Source organism: Ochotona curzoniae, unplaced genomic scaffold (genome assembly GCF_017591425.1).
Source record: "Ochotona curzoniae isolate NIBS_2020 unplaced genomic scaffold, NIBS_Ocur_1.0 scaffold_1852, whole genome shotgun sequence".
NCBI classification, from domain to species: domain Eukaryota; kingdom Metazoa; phylum Chordata; class Mammalia; order Lagomorpha; family Ochotonidae; genus Ochotona; species Ochotona curzoniae.
This window is the reverse complement of record NW_024467087.1, coordinates 37,162,244-37,178,353: the sequence shown is the minus strand read 5'-3', so window position 1 is coordinate 37,178,353 and position 16,110 is coordinate 37,162,244. Positions and strand designations below refer to the sequence as shown.

The window sequence follows — 16,110 nt, the reverse complement described above, 5'->3', positions numbered from 1 at the left end:
AGGAATTTTGCTCTAGAAAGGGGAGTCATAAGGCAAAGTAGGTTACGCAGCTCATGTGGGCACCCATTTTATTCACGGCTGACTTCTAATCCAGTCCCTACTAAAGTGCCTGGGAGGATGGCTCAGGTCCTTGGGCTGCTGCAACCATGTGGGAGACCCAGAAAAAGCTCCTAGTTCTTGGCTTCAGACCAGTGCAGCTTTGGTCATTACAGCCAGTTAGGGAGTGAACCAGGATATACAAGATTTCTTTCACAACCCCCCTTCTCTGTGCAACTCTGCCTTTCAAAAAATAATTTTAAAAAAGAGAACATAAACTTTAAAAAGAAAAGCAGAGTGGCAGGATATAAGTCATTAGCCCAGAGCATATAGGGCAGCTATGACTCAGAGAGCAGCCATTTCCACTAGGATTTTCATGGGAGTTCCGTATTTACAATGTAAAAGCAGAAGTTAGGTTGTTGCTGGTTGGAATAGGCAATGAGGAAATACAGGAGCTACGAGAGACAGGAAGCAAGTTATAGGCAGAAGGCAAAATACAATGGGTTCCTGTCGGAAATCTCTAGTCAGACAATCTCTGTGCTTCCCCAGGTAAAAATTGCAGATTGCCCTGAGCATGATGAATGTCCTTCTTTGTCCTTATCATTGACATTTCCAGTGACAAGCCAGGACTTGCTAAGCATGTCAAAGGCCCAAATGGTAACTCCTGAACCGAGTTCCTACCTGGGCTTGACTCTTGCCTATCCTAAGGCATTTCAAAAGGTTTGTGGAAAATGAGATTGCACAATAAGTTCATTAAAAAAAAAAACTTTGAAATCCAGGCATAGTTTTATTCTCATACAATCATCTTGGAGTTTTTGGAGACTACTTATATAATGGGATTTCAAGGCTTTTTTGGCACCAGAATACACTAATTTTTAAATTTTGTTTTTCCATGAATGCTTTTTCTTGCTACTTGAGAGACAGGGAGAGAGTTCCCATTGCTGGTTTACTCCCTGAATGCCTGCAGCCAACTACTTGAGCCATCATCTACTACATGCCATGATCTGCATTAACAGGGAGCTGTTACCAAAGCTTGAAGCCAAGCATCAAACCAGGGAGCTCCAGCATTTGATGCAAGTGCCTTAGCCCCCAGGTTGAGTGCCCATCTCTCCATGAGCTTTGTGAAGTCTTCTTACAATTGCTCCTCTCACTTAAATCAACTGAAGTACTTTAGTTGTGAGTAATCAAGGGAAGTCATTATTACTTTCTTCAGGTGAAGTTTTGCTCTACTGTCTTTTGTAGTCGTGTAGATTATGAATCAAGAGATCCTAACTCCAGTAAGTAGGGGGAAAAAGACTGTAGCAAAACCAGGGCCACAGCTAGAGCCCAAAGGCTAGCCTGATCTCAACCCTGCCTCTCTCTGTTCTCACTTAGTTCCTACTCTCCTTGCCCTTTTTCTTCCCCCTTCCCTCCTTTTCCTTCTCCCTCTCATCTACTACCCCACCCTGCAATACAAACACGCAAGCTATAAAGTCACTGAGTTTGCTAGGTAATGTCCAAAGCATTCTGATTGTTGTGCTTTGTAAGTTATTTCCTTAGGACATTTTGGAAGAGATGAATCATTCCTTCCTTTGGGTATTCACTCATAACACACAAATTCTCACAGGAGATGACAAGCTGTGCCCGGCTCTGTAACAGTAAAGATTTTCTACTTCACAAGATGAATTGAGAAATTAGAGTACTACAAAAAGTCATACACACAAGACATTCAATATGTAGTACTATATATTATTTTTGCACAAGAGGTCAAGAATTAGTTGGCTCTCCCTAGAAACCAGGACTTTTTTTTTGCTGAGATGGGTTATTTTGCATTTGTGCCACTTTTCTTGTAAAACTAAATATTGAAAGTAGGCATGAAACAAAAAGTCACCATGTCCCAAAGACATTGAACTATTCAAAAAGAGTCACTTACAGCATGGGATATCTTCTTTCACCTCTCTCTAGCACAGGGGACTCTAAAACCTAGAGGAAGAGTTCACTTGTACATGACGAAAAGTGGCGCCACTCTTCAGTGGGTTCCTACGACTCTCCTTAGATACCACACACAACAGGCAAGGGATCAGAGCTCAGAAAAAAAAAGCACAATCTGGCAAAAGGCCAGTTCTCTTCAAAGTTGCACAGGAGGGTTAGAAAAGGCATTTTTCACTTTGGTTCTTATACCCTTCAGACCACATGAAAAAGCAACAGTAAGGACATCAGAGACAGAAGCATCTAGAGAACTACCAAATGCAAACATTTGACAAATAAGAAAGCTTTATTGAAGCACACATACATGCTAGGGGATGGGGAACAAAGGAGCGAGTTACAACCCAGGATCTCAAGTTACGCCCTCTGTTACATTATCAATCCATATCAAACAAATCATCCCTTCATTTAGTTTCTGCATGCACTGGAAACCCCTGGAACCATCCTCAATTCTGTGGCCTTTGTGAAAGTCAGCTAGCTGCACACTGTACATTGAAAATGATTTCTTCTCTGGTATAGGCTCCCTCAACATGCAACTTCCTATAGATATACTCTTCAGGACCAAAAGATCAGGCTGGGACAGTGAATACCAGAAAATGAAAGTCAGCTCTCCAGACCCTTCTTCAAAAAGCCTTTACACACTCTATGTGGTTGATCAGGTTTAGGAAACAATAGCAGAACTGCTAACAGAAACTACTTTATGCAGGGAGTGACCATGATGGAGATCATTCTCTGTCTACATTCTCTTGCAGCACTAACAGTCCCCAACCTGGAGGAACACTGCCAGTTTAGACAGTACTTCGCTTTTCAGGTAGATGCTGTGGTAGGTAGACCATGTTCAGTGAGTAAAACACCCAGACACAAACAGTAAGAAGGCTGTGGTACATCAGAGGAAAGATGTCTCTACCAACTATTGTACCAGTGTTAAAATGCTAAGAATTCGGCATAGTCTGTGAGACACTTTATCCTTATATCACTCAAGTCCTCTGGAAGCAGCTAGAAGCTCTCACTGGGTATGTTCACAAGTTGGTCAAAAGGCTACTGCCTTATTAAAGTGTGTGTGTGTGTGTGTGTGTTTTTTAAGCAGCTCCATTCTAACCCTCCCCTCCACCATGCTGCCCAAGGTCCAAAAAGGTTCTAGAACTGGGAAGAGCTGGGAAGTTTTATTATTTCAAAGAAATCCATTAGACTCAAGCAATGTGAACACTGCTTAAAATAGCAAAGGTTAAAAGCTGACTTCCAGAAATTTATCAGGATAGAAAATGAGCTAAGCCTATCTTGGAGAGGAAGGCAAAAATATACCCCTCTCCCTGTTTCCCATACACCCCTGCTTTTAGTAACATCACTCTGCTTTCCATAGCCTTGGCCTCAGATTAGACACACTCTGCCCTACAGACCTGTACTAATGCCAAGGACAGCCAGGACTTCCCAGGGACATATGAACAAGGAGAGCTAGTCAGAAGAAAAAGTTGCTTCTCAAGTTTTTAAAGTTATCTTCATAAAGATATAAACAAGTATTGAATGAAAACATTATATTGTGCACAAATAAAATAAAAAACTTCTAAAGAGACTCTTGAACCTGTTTTAAAAAGAGAAATATATCCATATCCCTCTAACTAGCACAGCAAGGTTCACAGAAACACATCTGTACACATATTTACAATGCACGCACACACACACACACGCACACATATATATATTAAATTATAATTTTGTCACAATTGGGTTCTTCACTTCCTTTGACTTGCCCTGGCCAGGGCTGCATCTATAGAGCAGGACAAGGACTCATAAACCCAGCTTCTGTTTGGCCATCGAGGAACGGAGCTGTAGAGTCCCTTCCGCCCATGACCCTGGGTACTGTCGCATCTTCTGCCACAGGCTCACTTCTTCCCCAGTCGAGTCCATCCAGTCCACCACTTCCCCATTACTGATCCCTGGGGAGAAATATCAGAGGAGGCTGAATGGGAGCTCCACCCCTTGGCCCACCAGGCAAGTCGGGTTACACAGCAAGGGCAGCCACCCCATAAGAGATAGTCTGGTGCAGAGATGGGCTGAGGGGGACAGCAGTGTAGAAAGTGCTTCCTGTTGATCCTGTACAGGTATGTCTTAGCTCCCTGAGACTCTATCGAGTGACCTCTGGTTGGTGAAATGGGGCTCCAGTTGGCACACATTCACCAGAGATTTCTGATGCTGAGACTGCAACAGGGCTCTCGCATCTGTCCGCTCAGGCCAGAGCTATGGCCCTTCTGTTATTGCAACTTGAGATAACAGAAGCACAATAAAACACAGCTACATACGTTTCCCCCAGCAGTAGACTCCAAGCCTGAAGTTGGCATTGGATGCGGCCTTGTTCAAGTTCCTTTGTGCATTCATTCATTCACTCAGCAAACATTTGTTGAGCATCTACTGTGTGCCAGGTACTCTTTAGGTTCTGCAGACACCATGGTGCACAAAGCAGAAAAGGGTCCCTACCTTTAGGCAGCCTACACTTAATCAGGAAGAACAGTAAAGACACAAGCAAACCACCAAGAGTGTGGGGAGTGTGTGATTCTTATTACAAAGTAAATAAATAGCGTGAGTGCTAGTGCCTGCATTAGGACCCAGTGAAGATGGAGTAGTTGGGGGACTGCTGGGAAGAGGGTGTTTGAGACAAGACCTGAAGAAGATAATAAGAGCCTGTGCTAGCAGCCAGCAGCAACAGTTAATTGCAAAGGTTCTGAAGTGGGGATGAACTTGGCAGACGCAGAGAGCAAGTCAGCATGGTGTGGTCAGAACCTAATGAGCAAGTGTAGGAGGGGTCCCGGACGGCTCAGAAAGGGAGGCAGCATTCAGGTAATACAGAGGGGCATGGGCCTGGCACAAACTTCAGACTGTTTTCCACATAGGAAAGGAAGAATCCACCGCACAGTTTTAAGCAGGGTGCCCAGACTCACCCACAGAAAAACATAGCTCTGGGAGCTTGGTACTTTATGTTTTGTGTGAGTTATTGATATACAAGAGGTAGTTAGGGTCATGAGAATACACAGACTGGATAGGGTAAGGAAGAGGGTCCAGGACTGAGCTGTGAGAGGGACCACCATCCAGGATGTGAACCCAGAGTAAGGAGCCCATACAGCAAACTGAGAAGGGGGCAACATAGAGACTTAAAACAGAATCAAAAAGTGTAGTATCACCAGGAGCTAAGTATTCCCAGAAAAGTAGTGTGATGTGCTATGTTAAAACAGTGCTACAAATCCTAGGAAGATGAAGACACTGCTGGGCATAACCAAGTGCTCTGCACAGTGGTGGGGTACAAGCTGGATCACAATGGGTAAATAACAAAAGGAGAGGTAAGGAAATGGAAGCAATTTGTCTAAAGAAGTGAGAGGGGAGAGCTACGGTTGAGGGAAGAGTTTTTGTTTTGTTCAGGATGAGTGGAAATAACAGGGCATATCTGTATTGACCTCTGTCAGGGAGAGAGGATCAAGCTAACCACGTGATGGAGGTCACCAGCCAGGGGAGGTCTGGTTCACACACTTAAGAGAGAGCTTGGCCTCTTTTAGCAAAGACAACCCTTCCGTTATAAGCAGACAGAAGATTTGGAAATTAAAGGCACACATAAATAAGCAGGTTGTAGGGCTTTAAGTGGGCAGATTATAGAATGCCTTGCGATCTAGGTCACATTTCCCTCTACACATAACATTGCCTAAGTTCAGCCTTCCCCTCAGCCTGGCACACAGTAGCCACTCACTAAGTGTTTGCTGGGTGTCAACTGAAAGAAGATGCCTATTGTCACAGAGGAGTTCTGTGAGCGAGGGGGCGCTGGGAGAAGGGAGGTGTTGGAACTGAGTCAAGAAGCCCTTGAGACAAATAAGGAGGTGGGGAGAGGCTCTCACCAGTGCCAACCCCAAGCCGGACCCCTCCCAGGAAGTCATTGCTGGCCAGGGGTTCCCGGTCCCACACAGTCAGTTCCAGGCACATGTGTTGTAGATCTTCCAGCCTCAGACCATTGTAGACAAATGTATGGTTGTAGTGGGGATTCAGGGTCTTCTTCACCACGGGGGTTTTACGCTTACTGGCCTTGGTCCTCAGGGGCAGGAGATATCTGGCAGAGGGTGGGGAAGAGTCAGCAGCAAACTCAAAGCTGCTCCCAACTGTCTTAAAATGCCCTCTCCCTGCCTGCAGGCCTAATTCAGCAAGGTGAGTCAGCACCCACAGCCTAAGGCACACACCCCCTTCTGCCTCGGCTGAGGCAGAGCGCCTACTATCTACTAGATAATGCACCTCATCCAATTCTTGTCACCTGGAGAGAAAATGAAGGCGTTAGTGAGGTCGCTGTCTGTGCCCCACCGAAAACTGGGTTTTAACTATGTCATTCTACTGCTACCCGGTTAAGGCTCTCTAAATAAAACCAATAGTAGCATGTACAGGCTTAACCGAACACGGTTTGTGAATGGGTGATCCATAATCTGGGGAGAGCAAGCAACATTTCAAAATTGCGGGGGAATAAAGTGCATGATTCTCAAATCTACAGTCAGGAGACACAGGGATTTACCCAGAAGTCAGAGCAGGGTGTTCGAGAAAGACCAGTGCACATCTGGTTAGCACCTTGCTTTATGTATAACAAAGCCCCAGCCATTCCAAATTGGGCTCAGACCAGTGCACAGGTGGTGGTGGAGGCAGTACCATGACAGAATTGCAGCAATCAAGCGAACCAAGCTGAGTGAGGGTTGTGGGGGGACACACCAGGGTATTATCCCCACGCAAGGGTTAAATCAGGATCCTCTCTTAGCTTTCCTGTCCTGGAACAGTTGGTTAGTTTGGCGCTGCTCCAGGGACTCACCCCTTGACAAAGCTGTCTGAAGTCCCTCCTGATTTGGCAGCCGTCAGGTTCTTGGCTTCTTTGATCCACACCTGGAGTTCTCCCCCTTCCCCACCTTTACCTGCAAAGGACGTCAGCCATAGCAAGTGAGCTGCTATACCTCTGGATTAGTCCTGAGCTCTAGCTCTACAGCACTCTCTTTCCTTGCTCCTGGAGACCACAGGCTCCATCAGAACTTGAGGCCAACTTGACTTGTATCATCAGTACCTAGCACAGTGCCTGACCATAAGCAATAGGTGCTCAGTTAATCATGACCACAGTAGCAATAAAGACTAAGTGAAAATAGGAGCAGGCTAAGTGCCAGATACTACTTTAAGCAGTGAATTCTCAAATCAACCCTACGGGATATGCACTGTTTTTGTCCTTATTTGATAGGTGAAAAAATACGGATGCTTAAAGCAAATAAAGTTGCTGATATTTTATTGGATGATTAAAAAAGAGAGAGAGAAAGAGACCTTTCCTCTTGAGTTCTTTCTCCTGTCCTCGCCTCACAGCACTCACCTAGAAGCCACAATTTCAACCCGCTCCTCCCTTTCTAATTATTTCTTTCTGCACCACTCCCTTCTCTTCAGTCTAAATGTATGCCTATCTCGCCTGTTTTTCCAAAAGGAAAACATTCTCTGAAAATAAACCTTTCTTTCCATCTTATCTCTTCTTCAGGTTCTTCTTGATGCGTCTCCTTTCTTCCACTATCAACTGCCCTGGAAAACATCCATACTCACCAGCTCTATTTCGTTGCCTCAACCACTCATTCCAATGAAACCGGGTTCCTGCCTCAACTAAAGCACTGAAAATGCAATGCAATCGCTATGTGCGAGTCTGCCCAGCCTTCACCCTCCTGCCTCCCTGGCTCCCTGCTCCCTTATTCCTGAAGCTCTCCTGTAATTTCTCTCCCCTGCCATCATTCTACTTCACTGTCATTTCTTTTCTCTTTACATGTGTCACTGTTGCTCTTTCCCATGGTTCTATAACTTCTCTAGTCATCCCACACACCCTTCTTTATGGATCCCATTGATGCCTGAAGTCATTAGACCAGGCTAAAAGTCTATTTTTGAAGAGCTCTACCTTTATGTGGCCAAAGAACCAAGTTAAACTTCTTAGTACTGCACCCAGGCCCCTGTCAATTGATCCCTGACCTAAGCTCCAAGTGCAGCCCCCTGCCATGTATGTGCAAAACTGCAAACCACTGAAACAAGGGGTCAGTCCCTCATGCTCCCACATCCCCCAGGCCTGCTAAAGTGTCAGCATGTGTGATCCTTTCTTCTGGAAAGACTCCTCTCTCCACATCCTTCTAGTGATACCCTCACATCCAGTTTGAACATGATTTCTTCTCCGAAGCTCTGCCAAAAAAATTGGGCAGAATTCATAACCCCACGTATCTACGTCCCTGTAGCACATGATTGCCTTTCTTGTTCAGTTCAGATGCTCAAAACAGAGCAAGTAACAAAGCTTCATCTCGTGCATCACCTACCCAGCTACACTCACTAGCACAGCCCTACCATGCTGAGTTACTCGTCTCTGGCCTGCCAGCCCCTACTCATTCTATTTGACTTGACCACCCCTTACAACTGTGATTTGCAGCACCCATATTTCTCTTCTGTCCTCATCATAACCTGCCATAGATGGACCCACACCCTGTCCATTCAATGGTCTTCAGAGAGAAAGGAGTGCCATCCCTAAGGTATTGCCTTCTAGTTGAAAAGTACAGGAAAGAATTCCTTGAAGCATAGACTCTTCCCTGGTCTAAGAAGCATCCCGATCTGGTCTCTCCACCAGTTGCTACCCCAGAGTCAGCAGCAGCCTCGCATAGACTCCATTGCAGAAGATCAAGAGCTAAAGCCAGGACCCCGAAGAAAACTCACTCTTTTTCCGGTCACCTCCAACAGGGAGTTTGGAGGCTGGGATGTATTTCAATGAAACCACCAACTCGCCTTTGTGTGATGGCAAGCCAGTCAGGGACTCAGCACTGACCTGAAACACAGGGAGACCCATCCTGTCAAGTGATGCTGCTCAGGCCCTGTTGTGGTCACTCCCTGAGTGCATTTTAAACAGTACCCCTGAGAACAGCTTCCCGGCAAAACAGGTTCCTACTCCTTGTGAATAAATACAATCCAGGGTCCTCAAACCATAGCTGCTGCATGCGTGCCAGGCAGTGTCTCCAGGAGGAGACTGGCAGAGAGAAAACCAAGGGTCCTCTGCAGTCCCTACTAGCCCGGTGCTCTGGGGTCGATGGATTCCAAACACACTCAAGGGTCTTCCAGCAAGGTTGCCACCCAACTCACAAAAGACTGACAGCCACCGTGCTGAAGGATCTTTCCATGAGCACTGTTAGTAATCGCCAGAAAGTGGAAGCAGCCTAAAAGCCAATCAACATCAGAAGGGTCATGTGAGTGATTTCAACGTCCTCGTAAGGCATGTGGCAGGCAGTCGTCAGCAAGAATGCAAGCGATCCCCACGTGTTGGCATGGAAAGATACCCAAGACATTCTGTTAATCAGACAAAGCAGTGTGCAGAGAAGACATCCCACTTAACCTAAAAATCTAGGCATATCTACGTGACTAAGTATGCATGTGAGTTGGTGTCAACATCACACCTATTCAGCACTCACTATGCTCCAAACACTGTGGTAAATGCTTGAGAAGACTCCTTCTGTTCAGTATCTGAGATACCCCCTCTGAGATAGGTACTATTATCACCATCTTACAAACTATGCAATAGAGAGATGAAGTAACTTGTCCAAGATCACACAATGACTAACTGAAAGATGACGACTCAAATGCAGACAGGACCTGATTTCACCATTGTGCTGCACTGCACAGAAAACCCTAGACGGATGCTAATTTGGTGCTTGTTTTCACTAGGGAACAGAGCTGACTAGGGAAAAAGGGCTTTCCCTTCTTCTTTTATTGTAACAGCAACCGTGGCTTTTAAAATGAGAATGGCATGTATCACGTGTATGGTTTCTAAAGAAAAACAATATTTTGTCTGGCTGACTTGTAACAATTTGAGGGCTAGGTGGACCTCTTACAGGGATTCGAAAATGCCATAATTCTCCATGTTAGTTCCTCACATTATGTCTGAGTAATTGTTGTCTTCACCACCAGAATCTAAGTGCTAGGAGGATAAGCCAAGTGCAGTTGCGTTCATCCTCGTCTGCTGAACATTTATCAAAGCATCTAGAACATAGCAGGTGCTCCACAAATATTAGCATAATGAGCACAAGAGTAGACGATGGGCATCTGGGGTGAGCAGTGTGTGCCCTGTCATCTTTCATGTTGAGAGGCAGAATTGCTTTTCCCTCTGTTGGGTCCTTCTGCTGTGACTCTGTTCTTAATGCTTTGGCAGCCAGTGCATGGCTGTAGCAGAAGTGCCCATTCACCCGCCTGTGTTCATTGGCCTGGGCCCTTACCACTGGACACACCTACATTAGCAATGCACAGTCCCCATAGTTCTGCGACAAGCACCACATACCCAGGTGACATAAGGTTTAGTATAGAGGAGAGATACAAAAGTAGCAAGAGGTGGATCCCAGAGGGTGAGAACCAAACGGGCCAATTGTATTTCTAAGGCAAAGAAAAAAAAAAGTCAAACGCTTTTAGCTAAAATAGATAATAAGTTGGAAATAGTATTTTGTCATTTATAAAAGTTCACACGATTTATTAACTTCTGGGTTGTGAACTTGAGCAGATTCGTAAAAGAAACAGTTTAGCTTTAGCTAGACATTAGCATATTTGTTTCAGTACCTCATTTGAATTCTGGCTGAAAAGGACCTGCAAAGCACAAATACCCCCAGTTTAACACAGCTGCCGATCAATGGGAGTCACGCTAGCTGGCCGCAGCTCTTGGGGTTTCCAGTGTTTTTGTTCTTTGAAGGCCAACAGCCAGCAAGGTACTAGATATACATTTCCTTTGATTCAGCAATTCCATTACTAGGAAGCTCTCCGAAAGTTCCATTCACAAAAGAAGGCCCAGATATACCACAGCAGCATTTTACAAGGAGATAAACATGGACGCAGTTAAAGGCCAATTAGTGAGGGAGTGGCAAATAAATGACAATAGAGGGACATGGCAGAATGCTATGAAAAGTGAAAACGTGCTAGATCTGTAAGTGATGACCTAAGAATACCCATGATAAACTGGAAAATTTAAATAATCAAGAAAAACAATAAGGTTCAGGTGAGCCTATTTGTGCAAAAAAAAAAAATGCTTATGTGTGCTCATGTGTTTGAAATCTACTTGTGCTGCTTCATATAAGACTTCTAAGCTATCCACGCAGTGTCAAAATGTCTAGTTCCAAGGAAAGGAACTTACTTCCCTTTGGGAAAAAAAAAACACTATATATTGGTTTCATTTTGAACCATATGCATGTATATCCTCTTATTCTTCAGTTCCAAAGTGGTGTATGTGGCAATCACCCACCCTGCCACTTCAGTTGCCCTACCTAGAAGCACCCACCGTACTGAGTTCTATCTTTCCAAAAGTATTCTATGTGTCACATTATCGTCTTAAACATTGAAAATGCTACTAGGAAACCACTTTAAAGAAAAACTTGACCATTGTACAGTTCGGATCATTAAGAAGCTGCTGACCGAGTTCTGTTGTAGCACTTTCAACGCAACCAGGCTTGTTGAATGTCTGCTCTGTGCCAGGCTCTGAGTGCCATTTTGTACATAATCCTGAGGAACACTGTTTTCTCCATCTCCTGCATGAAGAAACTGAGGTCCCCAGAGGTTTGGGGGTGACTTTCCTAAGTTATTTATGAGTTAGGTGACTCACCTACTGGGCAAGTGGCAGAGCCAGGATTTAATGCAGGCCTGCTTTCGGATCCCAGGCACGACTAGGCCACACTGCTGTACTCTCACCCGAGGCACCACCATGTTCAAAGTCAAATTTTCCCTGCCTGTGTAACCAGTAATACAGCCACGGAGCCCCATGAATTGCTTTACTTCCCACTGCCTCAGCAGCATGGTTAGCTTGGAAAAGCAGTATAGATTAGAATAGACCCCCGCGGATTACCTTGGAAAAGAGGTGCAAGTTAGCAAGTTATAAAACAGGTTGTGGAAGACTAGGAGGCAAAGCTCGTTGCACATATGAAAGAGTTTCTCAAAGCAAAACCAAGACTTCACACTTTTTCTGAAGACTTCACACTTTCACACTTTTCCCATTCATGCTTAAGTGTCTCTAGAGCTGATGTCAAACTCAGAAACACCAGCAGGGTGCGCTAGAACTCCACATAAAAATACACACAAAGACATTACCATCACTGAGCAGCAGAGGCCGCTGCAGATAATGCTACCTCTGATCACACTGCAGAAGTTGTGAAAAAGCTGACTACCTTTCCATGCAAAGGGAGGCAATGATTCAGTTTCTTATCAACCTTCCAGGAATCCATCTGGATCTCTGCCTCTCCCAGGAAAGTGTTTCTTCCGAAACGACCATGGTGCCAAACCGAGAACTGCAAGGTCCTCTGGGCCAGGAGAGATTCTGGGATCTCATACTGTGAAGGCAAAAGTGGAAGCCAAGGGTGATTAGTTAGGTGCATTTCACAGAAACGGTGATTCCAAACCCGAACAGCAAAACATTGTAGTTCCTAAGCCCTTGTGAGTTTCCTCACTCAAAACCTCAACTGAGCTCATCTGAAAGAAACCTACCATCAGAGGACCTGGAGATTGAGTTCATTTTTTCCTTAAATAAGTGAGAGTACAATGGTAAATCCCCAAAGTACCATCAAGGAGACTCCTTACGCCACATGACGTTTTAAGGAGAGATTTGTGGCCACGTCAATGTCCAGCTTCACAAGAATGTGGAAGAGTTCGCCTTCATTCTCTCCTCTGGGAGATCAGATGGGAGCAGATGCCCAGAGCAGTTCTCAAATGCAGATGCTGTCTGCTGAAAGCCATGTCTAGCGGCCGGGGCGCAGAGCGCAGGTGCAGCTCAGGGCCAAGACAGGGGAGCTCTCCTACTCTCGGGGGCTCCATACTCACCCTGAGGAATTCATCATAGAGCGGATTGATGGTGTCCCGCTTGATGCTGGTTTTCCTTTTTCCTTGGCGGGACTTGTCAGGCAGCAGGTAAGTCTTCACATACCTGGAAAAATCCAAGCGAGTGCATTTGTTGTCCTTTCCCCGGTGCATTCTTAAAAACTTACCAGGGTGAGATGCCATGTCCAAAGGGGGTCACATCAAGCCCTCTGAGACCTGCCCTACTTGCTCTTCCCCAATCCTGGGTCCCTTCTTCATACTTCCCTGTGCTCCCAGGAAATGTGAAGCTTGCTCCAGGGTGCCCCAACAGATACCAAAGTCTCGCCTCTCATCTCAGAGCCTCGATCAGGCTTCACAGGGACTCACGGGTTAGAGCGCTTCTTGGCGTCATCGGCGTAGGCCAGCTGCTGGCACTCCTTGACATGGATAAGCAGAGTCTGGGTGCGCTGCTCATACTTCAGGGAAAAAGCGATCTTGCCCGTCACGGAGACGTTGCCGAAGTCACCAGCTTCACTATAGATGCTCATCATACTGCCGATCGTACTCTGAAATGAAAGCACCCACACACCTCGGGGAAAAGCCTGCTTCGCTGCCTGCATCGCTCATCACATCTTCCCTGAGCAGAACGCCAGAGTCACTGAACATAACCGATGCCCTTGAATCTGCTATACTGGGCCAGCAAGGCCAGCAGTACTGCACCCAAAGCACAGGAGACAGTCCCGATTGCCCATAGTCCCAAATCAGCTCACGGTTCACCATGGCCCTTAGGTTCTCATTTCCCCCGCCCCTCATTACACACATTTTATTGTTCATTTTCACCTACACCAGGAGGTGGGCAAGCAGGAGAGTTAAGATGCAGCTAAGTCCATTTGTATTATGTTACATATCAGAGGGCTTCAAATAATTTGTGGGAAAATGAAGTCAAAACATAATGCAAATTTCCCATGAGCATTTTGTATACTACAATGTTAGCAAAAAAGGCTCAGTTACTGGCTGAAACAAGCTGCCTTCATTATCCATAGATTTCTTTCAGTCATCAATGTAAAGACCTATAAGATAAAGAGATTGGGCCATAGCTGGGAGTGGGGTGGGACGAAAACACCACCGGAAGTGCAAGGCACTTTGCTCACCAGCAGTCATCCGTTCTATAAGCCCGATGCTCCCTTCCCGTGTGTGAGCACATACACACACCCATTGCCCCTGCACCTGACTCGATTTCCCCTAAATATCCACCTGCGAACTTATGACAAAACTAGCCTCTGGCTCGTATCTGCCCCTTTAACTTTATGAGCTTAAACTGGTGTCATTGATCCTCACCAGAGCCCTTCCCAATGGCACAGAAATAGATGTCCCTCACTTACCTGGAAAGAGTGACTAGGATGTTGTCTCAGGTCCTAAATTCGCTCTAGAGGGGCTCTTCTTGGCTTCCTCTTGCCCCGACATGTCTCTAAGCACAGGACTTTGGTAACTTACCACGGATGAGCCACTTTGCATGCTACTCCTGGCCAGTTTCTGGCGGTGCAGCTTCACCAGGTGGTCAATGTCTTCCTCCTCTTCTTCCTCTTCCTGGAATGATGCAGATTCAGAATCAATTTTAACAATAAACAAAGATTCAAAGACTAATGGCTCTGCTTTAGTGGGCACCGTAACCATTGCGGAACTTGGAGGTGTCACATGCTATGTATACACATATCCCTTTTATCCATCTCTCCATTTCCAGCTTTCCCCCTTTTGTTCGTTCTCTTGGCTCAAAAGAATAAAATAGGGGTGGGAATTTGGTACAAGTGGTTCACATGCCACTTGAGATACCCACATCCCATGTCACTGTGCTGGGTCTGAGTTTTAGTTTCTCAGATTCCAATTCACTTTTCTGCTAATATACACCTTCAAAGGCAAAAAATGATGGCTCAAACACTTGAAACCCTGCCACCCACATGGGTAACCCAGAATGAGTTCCCAGTTCCAGCCTTGAGCCTGGCCCAGCCAAGGCTACTGCAGACATCTAGGGATTAAGCCAGCAGATTTTGATATCTCTCTCTCTCTCTCCATCCTTCTCTCTCTCTCTCCACTTTTCAAATAGGACATCCAACCTATCTGCACCTTTACATTTTCAACAAAAGAAATTGTTATTTGAGCCCTCACCCACACAACAGTTCATAACAAATGGAATTAATGTAGTGGGGAAAATTTGGCATGTTGACTAAGACAGGGCTTGGGAAACCTGCATCCCATAGCGGAGTGTCTGGCTTTGAGCCCCAGCTATGTGATTCCAGCTTCTCGTTAATGGTGCCCTGGAACACAGCAGGTAATGGTGGAAGTACTTGGCTTCCTGCCAACAAAGTGAGAGAGCCCGAGTTCCAGGCTCCTGGTTTCAGCCTAGCCCAGCGCAAGCTGTAGTGTGTATTTTGGGAAATAAATTGGCAGGTGGAAGATCTCTATCTCTGTTCCTTTCAAATAAATATAAGTAAATAAATAAAGATTTCTTAATGAAATTAAAAGAGGAATCTATTTTGGTGCAAAAGTTTGAAATCCATGCTTACAAGAGATGTTCAGAAAGTTTTTGGAAATTGCATATGAAAAATGGGATTTTAAATATTTTTGCTCTAAAACAAATATCTTTTTAAAAAGATTTATTTATTTTTATTTGAAAGGCAGATTTTACAGGGAGAGAATGACCACAATGGCCAGGGCTGAGCTAAGCTGAAGCTGGAAGCCAGGAGCTCCTTCCAGGTCTCCCACTTGGGTGCAGGGTCCCAAGGACTGGGGCAATCTTCCTCTGCTTTTATCAGGCATTAGCAGAGAGCTGGAACAGAAGTGGGGCAGCTGGGACTGGTATGGTGTACCATCATTCTGGTGCCCACAAGCCTCTTTTAATCCCACTTTCCAAGAACTGTTGAGGTACTTCTCACATATCAAGCAATATATTAGGAGACAAAAGGAAAAGCAAGCAATCTCCTCCCCCGCCCCCCCCCCCGTTTAAACAACTATAGAACTGAATTAGTCTGGGGGAGTTAAGATTAATGTTGCCTTTTTCTAAGAATTAAACAAGTTGCTTCAGAATATCAGTACTGAATTCACCTGTTGATAAGTCAGATTTCATATAGGTACCAAGGGAAATGCTATGAAGGGCACTTACCACATCCTCACTCAGGCCTGGCACAGATTGGCTTCTGTCCCCCAAGGAGCCACTTTCATGCTCCACATCTCCAGGGCGAAAATCAATCACAGACTTAGTGTATTCTGAGTGGAAGACCAAAAAACCCAAAT

General features: G+C 45.4%; 1 protein-coding gene across 1 annotated transcript in view; it reads right to left on the bottom strand.

Moving 5' to 3' along the window:
• Positions 1 to 2,277: 2,277 nt before the first annotated feature.
• SYTL4 (synaptotagmin like 4) overlaps positions 2,278 to 16,110 on the bottom strand; it is a 52,710-nt gene continuing 38,877 nt past the window's right edge. Inside the window, exons 9-17 of the mRNA XM_040999886.1 lie at positions 15,980 to 16,083; positions 14,317 to 14,409; positions 13,210 to 13,388; positions 12,847 to 12,949; positions 12,198 to 12,359; positions 8,725 to 8,833; positions 6,824 to 6,923; positions 5,877 to 6,085; positions 2,278 to 3,935 (exon numbers count right to left, since the gene is read on the bottom strand). Coding sequence (XP_040855820.1) covers positions 3,787 to 3,935; positions 5,877 to 6,085; positions 6,824 to 6,923; positions 8,725 to 8,833; positions 12,198 to 12,359; positions 12,847 to 12,949; positions 13,210 to 13,388; positions 14,317 to 14,409; positions 15,980 to 16,083 — 1,208 coding nt within the window. The 3' untranslated portion in view covers positions 2,278 to 3,786. The remainder of the gene's footprint in view (positions 3,936 to 5,876; positions 6,086 to 6,823; positions 6,924 to 8,724; positions 8,834 to 12,197; positions 12,360 to 12,846; positions 12,950 to 13,209; positions 13,389 to 14,316; positions 14,410 to 15,979; positions 16,084 to 16,110) is intronic.